Consider the following 17906-nt stretch of genomic DNA (forward strand, 5'->3'; position numbering starts at 1 on the left):
GATAAGCACGTGTGATACATCATTGGAAAGCTTAAAGTCTCAATTTTCTGGGGGAAGAAAATTTTTGAACAGGAGGTCATTTTTAACAGCGAAACACTAACTGGAAGTGACAGAATTAAAGAGCACAATTAAAGACGTCATGATTTTAACGAGATATTGTCGCGTACTTACCCCGTTTCGATCTAAAAACATGGAGCATGTATCACTGAGTGTCAAGACACAACTGTGAATGGCCACAAATGGATTTTTGGGGGGATTTTATGGGTGAAACATGGTAATATAACAAGGGTCGCGCTGCAGAAATCGAAGACATCAAGGAGTGGTTGAGATTTTCTTTTTCATATATCTACCCTTTTAAACTTTTTTTTTTTTTTTTCTTTTGTTCGGATCGATATCATCTAACATCGGGGAAAATGCGACTGTACCAAAAAAAAAAAAAAAAATTACAATTAAGCGATAGTTATGAGGTAGATATCCGTTACTTATTTACAGACACCATTTTTTTTAATTGTGACGTAATATGTTTAAAAGTTTAATATAAGCGAGTGAATAATTTATTAAAGTCATTTAAAAAAAAAACAACAACAATATATTAGACATCAATTAATAATTCTAAGCTAAAAATGAGAGACATTTTGAATGCTAAATATAATTACCTTGTTTTTATGGCTGGGTTGAAACAAAAGCGGTTGCGGTAAACGGGGATTTCCAGGGTAAAACGGACAAATTAAAAATAGTTTGGGGGCTTAATGCGCCATGAATCTGCTATGGCAGCATATAGACATATCGTTCTATCAAACACAACAGTTCTTTTGGCTTAAAATACAGCGGTTTATTTTTTAAAGAGGGGTGCAAGAGCAGAAACTGCTTTTTCAGTCTTGTCTGTGTTTTCCGCCATGTGTGTATATATATACTGTATATGTCAAAATACCAGGTTCTAATGTTAGGCTAGCAACCATACCTATTTGTACCATAAAAAGAGGTACGGTAGATGTAATGTTAGGCTAGCAACCAAACCTATTTGTACCAAAATGAGAGGTACGGTATATGTGCACGTTCATGGGTATGGATGCTCGTCCCGTCACACCTTTGTCAGCACAGTTACCATGGAAACTACAAGCATGTTGCAGAACGTTTTTACTTTTCATCTGTATGGCCACCCTCCAAAACGCAAATCCTCACATTTGCAGCCACGCGTCACGTCTTATCCAAAGCGTAAACATACGTCATGGTTACAGAATAACCACACTTGATGCCGGACCCATGCTCGAAATTGAACGCAAAGTCCATCATTTTGTTTCAAAATATCTTATGTAATGACCCTCGTGAGGAATAAGCGGCATGGAAGATGAATGAATGAATGAATGAATGAATGTTGAAGCTTTTAAATCAATATCATATACTGTATCAGTATCAGAGGCACTTTTCATCACAATATCAAGTGTTTGTGTCCCCGAATACTTTTACTATTTTTTTCCTAGCCTCAGGTCAGTATTTGTGTGGGTCTTATATGTCTTAGGTGGGCAACACAAGGTGACTTCAGCACGACGCACCCGCTGCCCTCTGTCAAAGTCAAGCTTTTCATGGAGAATACAGGTGTTCTGGCCCTTGAAGACAAGGAGCTGGGCCGCGTGAGTCTGTTTGGGTTTTATGTTTTCAAGGGACAGTACGTTGAATGTAACAGTCTTATGGGTCGCCCCCTACAGGTGGTCCTGAACCCCACCACCAACGGGCCCAAGCAGGCCGAATTCCATCGCATGTTGGTTCCCAAGAACAGCCAAGACACGGAACTGAAGATCAAACTGGCTGTGCGGATGGACAAACCACCCAATATGAAGCACAGTGGGTGAGTTGGTAATACAGTGGTGCCTCTACATACAAATTTAATTCGTTCCAGGACCTAGTTTGTAAGTCGAAACGGTTGTATGTCAGGCCGTATTTTCCCATAAGAATACACTATAATTCAATGAATTCGTTCCACAGCCCACAAACTTAGGCGTAGTCCTTAATAGATAATGCAGGTACAATTACAAATAGCAAAACAAATAAATTATAAATACAATTTTGGAATAATAATATAATAAGAATAAAAAAATAATGTAACGAATCGGGTTCTAATTAGCGGTGCAACGGTTTGTGGTTCAAAGCCGAACCGTTCGGTTCGCCCTGCACGGTTCAATACGCCTTTATGAACCGCGCCTTTTCGGTTTTGCAATTAATGTATTCCGAACGCTTATGGAATGAATTGATCGAGCTCTGTGTGCCTGTGTGTGACAACCCCGAAGATGACACCAGTGAAAACACACGGCGGGCTTTTATTTATTTGCAACGCTTGACCCGCGTTACATTGTTCCCTCGCGGACATATTTCTCCAACAACGTAATCCACGACAATTATGAAATGGCACGCAAAGCCATCGAAGATGATTTCGGTAAAGCACATAGTTTCGCCCTGACCACTGATAGTTGGACGTCCCGTGCTACAGAGTGCTACTACCTAACTGTGACAGTCCACTATAATTCATACCTGTGAAATTGTACGGTCTCGTCGTAATTTGTACAAGTGAGCACTCATTTTTGAATGTGTACGCCGTACATTACGTTCAAAATCTGCACATTTTTCGTGCATTACGTTTTTTTTTTTTTTTTTTATCCGTTCGGATTCGGTCACCGTTTCTGCAACGAGACAATGCGTTGCTTGAATGACGCGAGAAAAGTCAGAGACTCGGAGAGGGAAGAGTGTTTGTTGAGACGCTGTAGCAAACGCGATGCTAGGCTAGGTCAGGTGGCTCCAATATTACCTGACTTAGCCGACAACATACAATCTACGCCTAGATGTCTCATGCATATGGAACTACATGCGAAATGACAGACTCGGTAGCGTTAGTAAACAGCCGCCATTTTAGAGCAGTAAACTTCTCAGAAAGGCTCTGTTGTAGTAAACCTTACGAGCGAACCTAAGCAACTTTTTGTCTAAAATACTCCTAAATCGGCAAAGTCTTGACTTGAGTCTATCTTTAAAGGATGAAACTGTTTTAAAATTTTCACACGTCGGAAGTAGACCGAAGGGAACTAATGCAAAAACGGGAGCAATTTTAGCAACTTTAACGGTTGATTCACAACATTAAATAACCTCCAAACATAGCAAAAGTTGCTATGTTTTTTTTTTTTTAAATGGAAAAAAAAAACATGAAAGGTATCACCAGTTACTTTGCCAACTTTTTTACTACTGTGTGTGTATTTCAGTAGTCAGTCACTACACTAGCCAAAGAGCTAAGAGGCATTTTAACAGTTGAAAATGATGACATTTTAAGTGTTTATTTCATTTTTTAAAAAATCAAAATAAAGGCAGTTTAAAAAAAAACAAAAAACAAAGCAAAACGCAAACCGAAACCGAACCGAAACCGTGATCCCAAAACCGAGGTTCAAACCGAACCGTGGGCTAACTGAACCGTTGCACCCCTAGTTCTAATGTGGTGGTTGTGTTTTGCATGCTGTTCCCAAACGCACTCTGTGACTGACGATAGTGAGAGAGGAAGAGTGGGAATTTTTACTTTCTCTTTTCATGTTCTGTTGTTGTTGGCGTCAGCTACGACGGACAGTAGCTGCGTTGTATTGCACACGTTCTAAAGTAAATGAATAAAAACCTGATGAAGCTGGCAACTTCCTTGCTGATGTTACAATAATAATGACAGTCGTCCTTGAGATAGAAGACATATTCCGGCCGTATTGTCGACGCTGTCATAATCATCGTATTTCGAGCATGTCGTCATATGTCGAGACAAATGACGAGTCAACCTTTCCGTCAGATGTCTAAAAGGATCGTATGTCAAAGTACCAGGTGCCGTTGTTGATTTTGTTTACTTAAGAAAAAACATCCGAAGCTATCTGACCATGTCTGAAAAAGTATTTGGCCTTCAACAACACTCAACAAAATAGCCTCAAAATGGTATCACAATATTAAAATATTTTTGATGATATGGAAATAAAAATCTTGTAATTTTTGCTTCATATTAACGGCATTCTTATTGTGCGCAATATTTAAGACGCCTTTGTTTTACACTAAATTGTAACGTGAAGGATAAATGATACAGCTTGAAATGGAAACAAAAAACAGCTAAGTATTGTTAAACCTCAGAAGTCAAATGTAACTTGATTTTACATTTATATCAGCAGGGAACAAGACGATATCAAAGAAAGCTGCAGTCTGTGATGTTTCACTAAGTTGAAAAAAAGGAGGCCAAGGATTAGTAAGCATCATGTCCACATACAGGACAAAACATCAGAAAAATTAGAATACAGCAAGAAAATGGTCCCAAATGATAAGATGCTCAGGGAATTTCTTTAAAATCTTCCAAATTGGAATTCATGCAGCAGTTACGTCAACAAAGGGTGAGAGAGGCAGGGAGGATGGCAGCGATGGAGCTGTGCATTACCATTAGCGCCTAGCTTGAACTCGGCTTTTAGGCAGGAGGGGGGCTTGACCACAGTCATAAAAAATAAAATGAAATGAAAAAGGATAAGCCTGAGAATGCTTGGTTTTCTTTTGCGCGCCAAATGAGCCATATTTCAATATTGCTTACATGGCCGACAGGCGGGGCAAACTGACCGTATGTGTGTGTCATGCACGCACAGTGTGTACATGCGCTCTATCAATATGTATAAACTTTGAATATAAGAATAAACAAGGATTATTTATGTCTGTTATTGTGTCCTCTTTTTGGAAATCAGATTTTATGTTATTCAGTAACGTAGAGGCAGCATGTTTAGTCATTTGTTTTGATGCTTCTGCCCATGTGGGACAGTTTGCTCAACGCGTTTCAGACAGCAAGCTAGTGTGCATGCGTAATACTTGAGCGGGCTCAAAGGAAAAAGGCAGTCTGAACGGGAACGCCCCCCAAAAAACGATATGACGAAAAATTGGAATTGTGCATGAAGATCTGAACCTAGCCTAAGGGGCTGTTTGAGAGTGCAACTTGTCACATCACAGATATTAATGCAGTAATAATGCAATTCCCAGCTGCTCCTCAAATGTTCGATTTTCAGGATGCCATTATTGCGAAATTTTATATTGCAATGAAAAATCAGTGACAAGGACAGACAGATGGGACAATGGAGAATCTTTTAATACATATGTTTAGCGTAAAAGCTGAACTTTGTGGGGTGCTGGTGGTGTGGTTGCACCTGGCCCTTTCGGGAGGCTGTTTTGCGGACACAAACCTGATGGGCAAGGAAGGGCAAAAAAGCATGTCGCATGATGCATGGAGTTTCATGTTTTATGTATTGTATTGTGTTTGTGTGTATTGTGTTAAAGCATGCGTACAGTACATATCATGGCTGGCATCAGACTCTTTTAAGATGTATGAAAATCTTTGATTTTTATTATTTTAATTTTTTTTTTTATTTAAAGCACATCTGGAAGGGGGGGAGGTGTTATTATTAAAAAGATGCAAATTAAATCAAAACTGGCATTGAGTTAAATTAAATAATTTATATGTATGACCTAAAGTAATGATTGAATAACTAAATAAATAGAAAAATATAGTAAGTACTGACTCCTTTTCAGAAATGGTTGTCCAGCTTGTTTACCACTAGATGGCAGCAAAGCATTACTGTGTAATCTTGGGGTTAGTTTTGTGTGCATTTATGTGAGCCTGTGTGGATACTACTTGACTGTGTTTCTAGACTTTCAACATCCTATGTTGTCATGACGACGCCATCCTGATATCAGTATTTCCAGGTGTCTTTCCCTTAAATGAAATTCCAACTCTGCAGATGGGTGCAATTAGAGCCCTTGCATTCACTTGCATTTAATTGCATTTTGAAAAAAATAAATACAATTATCTGAAGATATTTTCTGATGTAACTGACACAGGTGGTGGCAAACATTTAATGACGATTATTATGTCCTTTTTCATGCTGTTGTGTTTAAAGTAAATTTCTTTCAAGATGCTGTTAACCTGGCTGGTAGCCTTTTGTTTATGTTCCGTCCGAGTGCTTTTGCCAGTTGTTAAAAGTCAAGCATAGAGTGAAGTATATTTTTTTACTCTCTCCTTAGTTGTCCAAATTTCTTCACTTAAATGTATATTTATATATATTGTTTTTCTTTTTAGTTTTTATCTTATTTTACTTACTATATAAGCAATACTTTTAGTAGACAGATAAACAATATTATGTTTGTTGTAAAATTAAACACGGATTTATTTTACTCAATCACTGCTTAATTGTGAAATTTCAAATTTTTTAATCGAAATTAAAAAAACATCCACATGCCAAAAATGACCTTTTTCAAAACTAAAAAAATGTATTTGTAAATAATGCTAGAAATAAATAAAACCTTTTACATCACGAACAATATGTGTAACAACAACAACAAAAAAATCATTATTGATTCTATAGTGTACTCCACCCCCCCACCCCCCCACACACACACAAATTACCTTTATTAGTTTTTCCCTAACTTACGAATAACCAAATTTACAATAAATAGTCACTCAACTCACCAGTTTAGCCAAGTGCAGGTGTCTTTTATTCTAAGATTTACCAAATAGAGCCTATTAAATTGGCCCTGAACCCTATTTTCACAGATTGACATGAATATATGTGGGCTGGTCTGTCATAGCAGCTCATCCGAAAACGTCTCAAGGACGAAGAATTGCACAGGAAGACAGCCAATTTTGTTTGAAGCATCCAATTGGTTAGGTGAACTCCAGCGCTTGTACCTAAACTCTCTCCTGGATTTTTTTTTTACAAATGTTCTCTATGAATATAAAATAATTTTATGTATCACCTGCACATTTAAGAATGCCAACTTTGAATTAATATCACTTTTGTAGTACAGTACACTTTGAAATCATTGTGTTTCAGTATCTGATCCATGGTCAGAGTGTGAAAACTTGAGGATAGTATTAATTTATATTTAATTGAAATAACACATTACTGACTAAGGTAAAAATCATTCCCTTTAATATTTAAGTATTGAGAAGTATTCATTTTAAGCTTTTCCTGTTTAAACCTAACAAACTGTTCAATTGAGTAAAATATGTTTATTGGTGGTTTAAAGTATTTTAACTAAAGTTTTTTGAATTTCTTTGCTACAAAAGAATGGAAAATGTAAATGTATTTGTAGTTATTTTTTTGACAAAGTACCACAGGTTTCATTGCAGGCATTTTTTGGAATTCCTAATTCTTTACCCAACATTTTGAATAAAAAAGGAAAAAGAATGCTGGATATGTTCCAAATCGGCTGTGGCTGGTTTGCGGATAAACGATTTTCTTGGAGTGGCTGAAGGGCTGACACGTGTTGACCCGCTTTGCGCGGCGGCCTTGACTGCCACGAGCCTTTTTTTCTTCCTCCCCCCACACCCGTACCATTTGATTGATTTTTTCATCTTTCACTTGGAGTCACGGTAACAGCTTCGGCTTTTCCCAGCGACCAGTTCTACACGCCTAGATTCATTTCAACAGAGCACATTAACATGAATATTTTGTTGTTGTATGAAATACCTAGGAAATAGAAGTCATTTAAAAAAAAAAACAACAACAAAAAAAACAAAGCTGTATTTTCCTACAAGTACTGGTAAAAGACTATGTAAATTGCAAAAATTGAGTTTTTGGGGTCTTACATTTTAGCTGGGTTAACATTTTGACAAAAAATATTCCAATATTTGACAGAATTGTTCTTCTGATTGTCTATTAAATTACAGAGTATACATTAAATCAACATTTTGGGGCCACTTAATGCTTGATATTGGACTCATTTATTATTTGATATTTCATTCAGGTGTTTGTTATCTTGAGCACAACCAGACAGACAGAATACATTATCTCTACCAATTGTTTTACATTATGTTAAGTATTTATGAAGTGCTAGTCATAGGGATGCAACAACTACCATAATTTGTAGATGATTTACGTATTTGCAAATTTTTTTTTTTCCTAAAAAGATCATATCGATCATATCACAGGTGGAGTGCATAATACATCTGACCGTCATTGGCAAGGAGTATGTGTGCACAGGTTTATATGTTTGCATATACGTAGCTCTAGTGAACTTACTATAATTTAGCTTGACGTACGAAAACTGTAATCAACTGTCACCAAAACGTACATGTGTATACTCATGCCGACTTTAACCATTAAAAATAGTGTGAATAGATTCATGTGTTTGCGGGCTCAGAAATTTCTTAAAAAGCAAATGGAAAATCGAATATATAAAAAAAAATATATATATATATTTTAGGGATGTCAAACGATTAGAAATTTTAATCCAGTTAATTACAGCTTAAAAATTAATTAACCGTAATTAATCGTAATTAATCGCAATTCAAACCATCTATAAAATATGCCATATTTTACTGTAAATTATTGTTGGAATGGAAAGATAAGACACAAGATGGATATATACATTCAACACACGGTACGTAAGTACTGTATTTCTTTATTATAACAATAAATCAAGATGGCATTACCATTATTAACATTCTGTTAAAGCGATCCATGGATAGAAAGACTTGTAGTTCTTAAAAGATAAATGTTAGTACAAGTTATAGAAATTTTATATCAAAACCCCTCTCATGGGTGCTGAGGCCTATAAAATCAGTCACACCCAAGCGCCAGCAGAGGGCGGCAAAACTCCGAAAAACACCACAAGTACACCTTTCACTGTGCTCTCATTTTAATCTGTTTGAGCGGGGCATTTGTGCGTTAATTGCGTCAAATATTTTAACGGGATTAATTTAAAAAATTAATTACCGCTCGTTAACGCGATAATTTTGACAGCACCAATATATTTCTTTGAAACGCCTCGAAAATGAATATGCATATATAACAGCCCTTCATATAATGCAGTAATAGAATCTGATATACATACAGTATAATATAATACAGTTCTTCAGAATGATTTTTACGGGAGCTTACTGTACAAAAGAGTGTACAGTACTCTAGAAGTGCCATTTATCGATTACATCAGTCAGAAGCTAGCTTGATAATTAGTTGATTGTTTAGATACCCTGTTTTTCTAAAGGGGAAGTTCAGAATATTTGACATTGGCTTAATTTTCAAGTTAGCGGTGGTTTAATTAGTTGGTGGAGTTTATTTCAACAAATTCCGTGCAGTTTGTCAGTTATTTGTTAGTTTCAGGGCTCCGGATTGGCTAAACTAACACAAGTCAATGGTCCCCTCCTAGTATGCCAATAAAACAACATATGCACCCAGGAGAATCACCGATGACGCATGCAATCAATAGTGTTGGCTATGTTTTCAGGATAAAGATATTAAAACTTCCCATTGCATGTCAATAACTGCAGTATGAACAGCAGCATTAGTAATCCAGCTGCTTTGCAGGGAACAGGCTGCCGGGACAAGCAGAGCGGAGTGATTATCACATTGGTCTTTTCACAGCTGACCATGCGGCCTAAACAATGTCACACCAAACTGCTGTAATTCATTTCTTTCTTCAGGACTATTTTTTTAGATGTGTAATGCGACCACAATAGAGAGGAGTGCTTTGGCCACTCGTGCTCACTCTGCTGGTGAGTCTCTTTCGGTCCCACAAAAAAAATCTTCGGTTAAAAAAAAACAATGTTATATCACTCCGCCCTGCTTGCCTACACAGCCTGTTCCATGCACAGCTGCTGGATTACAAATGTTATTGGCATGCAATGGTAATTTCAATAACTTTATCCTGAAGACATAGCCAACATTATTGATTGCATGGTTCATTGGTGATTCTCATACATGCATGTTTTTTTTTTGTTTTTTTTTTGTTGGTATGCTAAGCAGGCACCATTGACTCGTGCTAGCTTAGCTACTCCAGAGCCCTGAAACTAACAAATAACTAACAAACTACATGGAATTTGTTTAAATCAACTCCGACTAATAAAACCCCCGCTAACTTGAAGATAAACCTTATGTCAAAAATGTTGAACTTCTCCTTTCTTATTAGAATTTGAATCCGCAAAATTCCAGATGTCTGAATTCTTCTACAAACGTAGCCTCACTAGACTGACTATCCTGCATAAAAAAATTAATTAATAAAAAAAAACTATGTGACCTGCCAACTCTACAATTACTGTTTCACGTTACATTTCCGAAGTCCGGAGTGTCGCAGAAAACACTCTGTAATATTGGAACTAAACTACCCGACCAATCAAACTTCACAACTTGTGATTTGTGGGCAGATCGCAATGAATTTAGGTAGACATATTCTTGGGATGTGTATCCATTGATGCTTTGACCTTAATTCTTTTTTTTTTTTTTGTTGCTCTCACGAATGATTAATTACATTAAGTGCGGAATTAAAATTGCTACTCCTTCATTATTTGTGGACGGATCAACATGAAATTTGGTAGGTATGTTCAAGGGATGCACAATTTGTACACACGCCAAAGCTCAGAGCAGGATTTGTATTTTTTGAACTTGTTTCAAATGGATTAATACTAATCGTTCATTCATTCATTCGTAAATGTCTGATATCCAAGTTATTTGTGTCCTTAGATATTTGTATGCACTGGGACAACGTGTGTGGAAGCGCTGGAAAAGGAGATACTTTGTTCTGGTACAGGTAAGAACATCTCTAATTTGCTTTGTAGCTACTGCTAAGCTGTCACCATTATCATCAGCTTGCTCTGTTAGCATCTTCAGCTCTATACATTTTTTAGAGGCAAAAATGTTTTTGTGCCGGAAGGTCAGCCAGTACACATTCGCCATGTGCAGCTACCGAGAGAAAAAGGCTGAACCGCAAGAGCTCATGCAGCTGGAAGGGTACACGGTGGACTACTGCCACCCGCAACCAGGTAACTGCTCTGAAAAAAACTGGCAGTAAATGAGTTTAAGGGGAAGTTCAGAATTTTTGACATTAGGTGAGTTAGCGTGAGTCATAACAAACTGCCCGGAATTTGTTGAAAACAACTCCACCGACTAATTTAACCCGCTAACTCGAAGATTACTGTAATTTCCTGAATATTACCCGCACTTTTCCCCCCAAAATCAAATTGTAAAATCATGGTGCACATTATAAAACCGATTTTTTTTTTTATTGACACGGCCATGTTGTGTTGAAGAAACATATGCGGCGACCCGTTGCCGACCATTACGATACGTGACGTCACCATTTGGTTTTGGTAATACTTCACTCTGATCCGCTGAATGATTTCGTCTGTGTTAAATTGTGCTTTTTTTCACTCTTCATAAAGCACAGAATTTAGTTTCTTGAACTCATTTGAGTCAACGTTTATTGCAGCTCTGCAACTCGGACCATAACAAACGTAACAACACAGACTTCCTGTGTCCAACAACTATACTAACTAACTGTGTCCCTCGGGAAGTTCAAACCCAAATAACAATAGTTCCTATTGTTACTGTCGTGTCGACAGCGATGAGCTCTCTCGGGTTTCCGACTTACGTTCTCACTTTCATTTTACCGTATCAATCCATGGAGGAAACATGTATTCATCATGATGAAATGAGCAAGTTATACTGCAGCCTGTAAAAGAAAAGTCACATCTGTTTTGTTTTCTCCTGGATTCTGGTATGTTCAAGAAGTTATCAGATCATATTAATATCGTACATATTGTCAGTTTACGGTAATCTTTTGAACTACCAATGTGCTATGCTTGTCACCAGTCAGTAAAATGAAATTTCTGTATCTATACACGAGCTCGGTTTTCTTGTATTCTTCTGTTTATTGGTGCTAAAATTAGGGTGCGCGTTTTACACGGGTAATTTTCCCTAGTTTTTACAAGTAAATTTGGGGTGCGTGTTATACAAGGGTGCGCCTTATATTCAGGAAATTACGTTAAGCCTTATGATGAAAACTCTGAATTTCTGCTTTAAGCTACATTGCTCTGAAAACAAGGTGTCTGCAAAAGATTTATCGATCTTTGAAATATTATTCGATAAAATGTCATCATCAATTAGTAGTTGATTAATCTATTATTTGTTGGTTGGAGGGTTGATGTTAATAATTCCAAATATTTCAAGATACTTTGGATAAGGGCAAGGCCTGAGCGTGAATAGTGAAAGTCCGTCAAGAATTGACAGCCATTATAATAGGTGAATCTGTGAGTCCAGAACCTCACAAATGCGGGTATATATGAGGTTCTGCATATTAGCGTGACTTGAAGGTTTTGGTCCACAGGAACCAGAGCATTTGCTGTAACCTGTATGTTTAGACAAGAAATGTGCTTCTTCTGACTTGCACTAACTTTGCGTGCCCCCATCTGTCTACTCAGGCCTGCAAGGCGGTCAGGTGTTTTTCAATGCAGTGCGTGAGGGCGACCTGGTAGTGTTTGCCTGTGATGACGATCAAGACCGCGTCCTGTGGGTACAGGCCATGTACCGGGCCACTGGACAGTCATACAAACCCACACCGGCCCCCAGCAGCAAAAACGCCAACAACTGCAGGTCTGCCGAAAACCAGCCAACCTCACCCATCAGTAAGTGCAGATTCTTGTGTGAGTTAACAGCTATCATGAATAACTAATTGGTGAAAAGGTTTTTACTCTGAAAATGCCTAGTCATTTTTTGTCCTCTCGCATTTTCAAAGAGTCATATAAAAATCCAAATGGTGTCATGTCCACTGAACCCTAATTTGCCCCCAGTGGGTTGGCAGCACCTTGCACAGCAGCAGCACCATTGGTGTGTAAATATGTCAGTGAAAGGGTAAATGTGTGCTAATGTAAAAAGCTTTGGGAATTGTAACAAATTAGATAAATGCGTTATATAAGTACTCTCCATTTACCATTTTCCATTCAATTGTGTCAGACAAGATTTTTTTCCCGCTGGTATGCATATAGTAAAGGTGATTTCTTCTCTAAGGCTGTTAAAATTTAGATTTTTGTTTTTTGTAACATGTGGGTTTGAACTTGCCTGGCATGGCCAGACTGTTCTCCCTGTAATTTTCAAACACCGGCAGAACAGTCTGGGACCCAGCTCCTCATTGGCCTCACAAGCCAGAACGAAATCCTCTGTGCAATCAGATTTGTTTATTTGCGTGAGCATGTCTTGTTGCTTTCTTAACGAGCAACGTCACTGTTGCGCATCGGAAGTCGTCTCCACAACAACACAGATGACGAACAGGAGAGCCGAGAATATGTTCCAATCTGCGGTAACTTCAGTTTTAAATGACCAAAAACTAGGGCTGTCAAACAATAAAAATTTTTAATCGAGTTAATTACAGTTTAAAAATTAATTAATCGTAATTAATCGCAATTCAAACCATCTATAAAATATGCCATATTTTTCTGTAAATTATTGTTGGAATGGAAAGATAAGACACAAGATGGATATATACATTCAACATACGGTACATAAGGACTACTTGTTTATTATAACAATAAATCAACAAAATGGCATTAACATTATTAGATTCTGTTAAAGCGATCCATGGATAGAAAGACTTGTAGTTCTTAAAAGAAAAATGTTAGTACAAGTTATCGAAATTTTATATCAAAATCCCTCTTAATGTTTTCGTTTTAATAAAATGTGTAAAATTTTCAATCAAAAAATAAACTAGTAGCCCGCCATTGTTGATGTCAATAATTACTTACACGATGCACATGGTTGCTGAAGCCAATAAAATCAGTCGCACCCAAGCGCCAGCAGAGGGCAGCAAAACTCCATAAAACACAACAAGTGAGCGTTTCACTGTGTACTGTCATTTAAATCTCTCTGAGCGAGGCATCTGCGTTAATTGCGTCAAATATTTTAACGTGATTAATTTAAAAAATTAATTAACGCCCGTTAACGCGATAACTTTGACAGCCCTACCAAAAACACATCGAGTCGTTAAAACCCCAACAGCTGTCTCGCGCTAGCCATGTTGAATGAAATTCACCGCTCCCCTCGTATGTTTACTTCGTCGCGCCAGAGTTTCTTGTTGCTTTACCAATTTCAAGTCCGCCCGTCGCTGATTGGTCCACTTCGCTGTCTGTTTGCTGTGGCTTGTTCCGCCCTGGGAATTTGATTCGCGGCGGGGTCCCCAGACTCTGTCGCTGGAACAGCGGTGAGTCTGGAGTTCTGAGCAATGTTTGAACTAAAGTTAATGACACTTTGTTCAATTGAAAAAGAGGCCTTAGATGTAAACTGACACTCTTCCTGGAGGGTTTTTATTTTTAACACACACACTCCCATGCACAAAAGATACACTTTTAATACATACAATTTGCTGCAGCTGAATAACTGCCCAAAGAAATGACCACTGGTTTAATAATAACTAATTAGCATATATCCTGAATGAACACCAATTTTTCAGCGACATTTTGAATTATAACAATACAATCATACTGTATGTTAATCCATCAAAAAGTCAACACTGGAAAAATCCCCCAAAAACAGGAGGGAAGAAAAAATTGGGGTCATATCAGGGGAAAAAAAATCAGAAAAGAAGATTCTATATGCATGTGTTTTGAACTACAAGTTGGGTGACTGAACGACTAAAAATCATTTAATGACACCAATTTTTGTCCTCCTTAAATATTGACACGTTCTTGTTTTCGACTCTGTCACATCTCCATCCTTGTCATTTGTCATCGTTTATCACTTCACTTTGCGAGGACACTTGCCGGCATCTAATGGAAGAGATTGAAACCTTAATGGCAACAGGAAATAGAAGGTGTCTGTGAAATAGCTCTCAAGCGTGTGTGTTGTTTGTGTGCATATATGTGTGTGTTTGACACAGTTAGAAGCAACAGGAGGGTAAGTTTTACTAATGAGTGTTGGTGTTGATGAGCACAAGGACAGTTAACTAGGTTCTGACAGCAAAGTAGGAGAAAATGGCGATGCGAGTGTGCGTTTGTGTTTTTCGTTAAAGCTAATGAGACTGAGCAGACATACTTGACCTTCATGACCCGTCTTCTTTTTTTTGCCTTGTAATGAAGCTGTCTTCCCACTTATCAACTATCATCATACAATAATTACGCAGACAAAAACTATTTCACTTGAACAACTTTATATGGTCTTTTTGTTTTCGTTTTGTTGAACTTGCAAATGAAATCATGATTAAATGCTTTGGTGAGGTTGAACTCTGGCCTTCATCAAGGTTTTGAATGGTGTAAAAGCAATATTTTAAAACATCTTTGAGAATAATTAATTGTCACATGAGTGTGAAAAGCTGTACTTCGAACTATTATTTATAGGAAAACCAATTTGGGGCACCTGTGAAACTATTCAGATGCTAACTATGGCACAAAATACATACTGTATATGACCTTTAGAGTTTATTTGCACAAGTTTATGCAAGTCATCTTCATGGTGAGTCATCAAACTTTTTTTACTTTTGAAAAGCCGTAAAAGCAAATTTTCAACAATTAGAAATGAAATTATTGGGGATTTCCTGAACAAGGCTATATGGTTGATTCAAAACAAAATGCCATGCTTCCTGGCAGAATTCGTACATACAGTATTTCTTTTCAGACAGGATTTTTCTGGATCTCACTATAAGTCTACTAATCATTGACATGTCTACCAAATTTCATGTTGCCAAGTAACACTTGCTTCGTGTGCAGAATTATGTAAATAGCGATGGCGAATTTCTCTGGGATAAGCGAGGGCACAAATTGTAGTGCAGCTTTTTCTAATTTATTTTGGTTAAATTCCTTGAAATATAGAATTAAATCTTGAAATACATCGACGCCAATGTATCATTTTTTTTCAAACCTTAAAGCAACACTTGGTAACTTTTCAGTTTGGTCGATTTTAGCATACGCCGGTGGACAAAAGTGGTAATGTTTTGCCTTAAGGAAGACTGCGTTTCCCATAAGGACCAACACTGCATTTCTCATGAGGACCAGCACACCACCGCATAGTGTCGTAAAATCATGATGGTCGCCTGGTGATGGATGCTATGTGAAGGATGAAAAGTAATAAGTTAAAGAATCCAGTTGTGGCTAAACAATAGCATATGATGGTTAGCAACCGTGTGGCTTAAAGAGCATACGACAGGAGAAAAAAAAAGTCTTAAATGGCATTATTATGTGAATTAGAATCATATTTTGAGACGATTCGACTATATACAACAATTTAGCACAGCGCAGATGACGAGAAATTAGTCTTTTAATCTGCCGGTTAGCCATGCCTACCATTATAGGGCTTTAGCGTCCCCAACAGGTGGATGACGTCAGCGGTAGACTGGGCTCATCGGTTTTACTATTCAGCCCATTGAGGGGAAATTATTCAGAACGAGGAAAACGCGACGAAGAGAGCCGCAAAATGTCGTTGTTTCTGTCTCTTCAATATTTTTACAGGATATTGTTTTTATCCAAGTATTTTCCCCAATTGCTAAATAAATGGCATGGTCATGACAAATAACAGTCTTGTGCTAAATGGAATATGAAATAATAAAAATGCATTTATTCAGGACGACATGGCAAAATTACTCCATAATGGTGAAAACTGTCGACTTCACCTTTACTGTCGCACCTCCCGAACGATATTTTATGACACCTAAATCGGACATATGTCATTTCCCTTCCCCGGCTTCGGAGAATGTAAACAAACCAAAAGGCGTGACAGCTAGCCGACATGCTAACCCGAACCGAGTGATGTTTCAAAGTCTTCGAAGCGGAAAATCACACATAACTAGCCTGGATTTATTGACATGACGACTGGGTTGTCGATTGTCTTCGCGGATCGGCAAACCGCCCGGCGGAGAGCACTTTACAGTTCGTTCCCCGGAGGAGGGTGGCTGCAGTTGTTGTGCAGCTAACGTGCTGCTAATGTGCATGAGGACAGCTTTTTACATGCCTATCAATGATCAAACGTAAGTAGTTCTTTATTTAAAGAAAGTTTGTAGTGTTTACATTGTAATCGCTGTATTCGTATTTGACATAATACAAAACGAGATGTTTACTCACTTCCAAGTCCAATGGTCCCACAGTAAATATCCATGGTGAATGGGAACCTTTTGAAACTCCAAAAAGGCGCATATGCCTCTCCCTCATACAGAATGATTTTTCTGCAGCCGTTTGGCTGGCGTGATGCGAAAAATAAACGTATTAATCCGCAAAATCAGCTCAATCCTTCGTCCTCATACACAACAGTACGCTGTATAGTGAAGAGGACGTCTTCTACCGTACACGTCACAGCGCCCTCCTCCTCAATGCAAGACCGAAGCCGGAAGTCACTCATTTTCATGGCGCGGGATTAAAAAAACTAAATAAATATAGCGATCGCTTCCACACACATCCAAGCGGTCCATATCATTCAGGAGCATAAACATGCTTATTCGTGTCACGTGCACTTTAAGTTTGGCTAGCACCCCCCCACACACACACACACCACCACCACCACCCGAACTCGTCACTGACGATTGGGGTTTCAGAACAATTCGGTTGGGGGGCGGTGGTGTCACGCCAGCGAATGAAAGCCGGGCCAATGTTTATGCTGTATATCCTAGTAGCCTACCATTCTTTTTCCTCCTCTGAGAAAACTTTTTGTCTCTTTTGTCCATGGTTCCCACAGGGTCTTAAAAAGTCTTAAAAGTATTGAATTTATGAATTTGGAAATAATACCTTAAAAAGACTTGAAAAAATAATAAATTTTCATATCTGGGTCTTAAAATTTATGAAGTATGTAACTCATCCTGTCGCAATATGCAATAAGCCCATTTATCGCACAGTAGATAAAAAAGAGGGCAGTAATTATCACGGCTGTGTTTTATCGCCGCGTGCGTGCATACATTTGTGCATGTGTGTACATGTACGTGTTGATGGCATATGAGACTCCAATTTCTTTCACATTTTTTTTGGGTCACCAACACGCAATAGAATTAAAGTTCAGACATACAAAATAAGGAAACATCTATATTAAACATTGTAAAACGTTAGCATTGCTACATTGAGGCGAATGGGGGAAAAGACAACGTACTAACCACTTTTAGCCTGCTATAAAACATTGGCAGTCTTCTCC

The 17906-nt window shown here is 37.9% G+C and overlaps 1 protein-coding gene across 1 annotated transcript in view; it reads left to right on the forward strand.

Moving 5' to 3' along the window:
- cadps2 (Ca++-dependent secretion activator 2) overlaps nt 1–17906 on the forward strand; it is a 289750-nt gene that overhangs the window by 90001 nt on the left and 181843 nt on the right. The window contains exons 7-11 of the mRNA XM_057837859.1: nt 1520–1631; nt 1707–1846; nt 10497–10563; nt 10687–10795; nt 12233–12436. Of these exons, the coding sequence (XP_057693842.1) occupies nt 1520–1631; nt 1707–1846; nt 10497–10563; nt 10687–10795; nt 12233–12436 (632 nt within the window). The remainder of the gene's footprint in view (nt 1–1519; nt 1632–1706; nt 1847–10496; nt 10564–10686; nt 10796–12232; nt 12437–17906) is intronic.

Source organism: Corythoichthys intestinalis, chromosome 5 (genome assembly GCF_030265065.1).
Source record: "Corythoichthys intestinalis isolate RoL2023-P3 chromosome 5, ASM3026506v1, whole genome shotgun sequence".
In the NCBI taxonomy this organism is placed as follows: Eukaryota; Metazoa; Chordata; class Actinopteri; order Syngnathiformes; family Syngnathidae; genus Corythoichthys; species Corythoichthys intestinalis.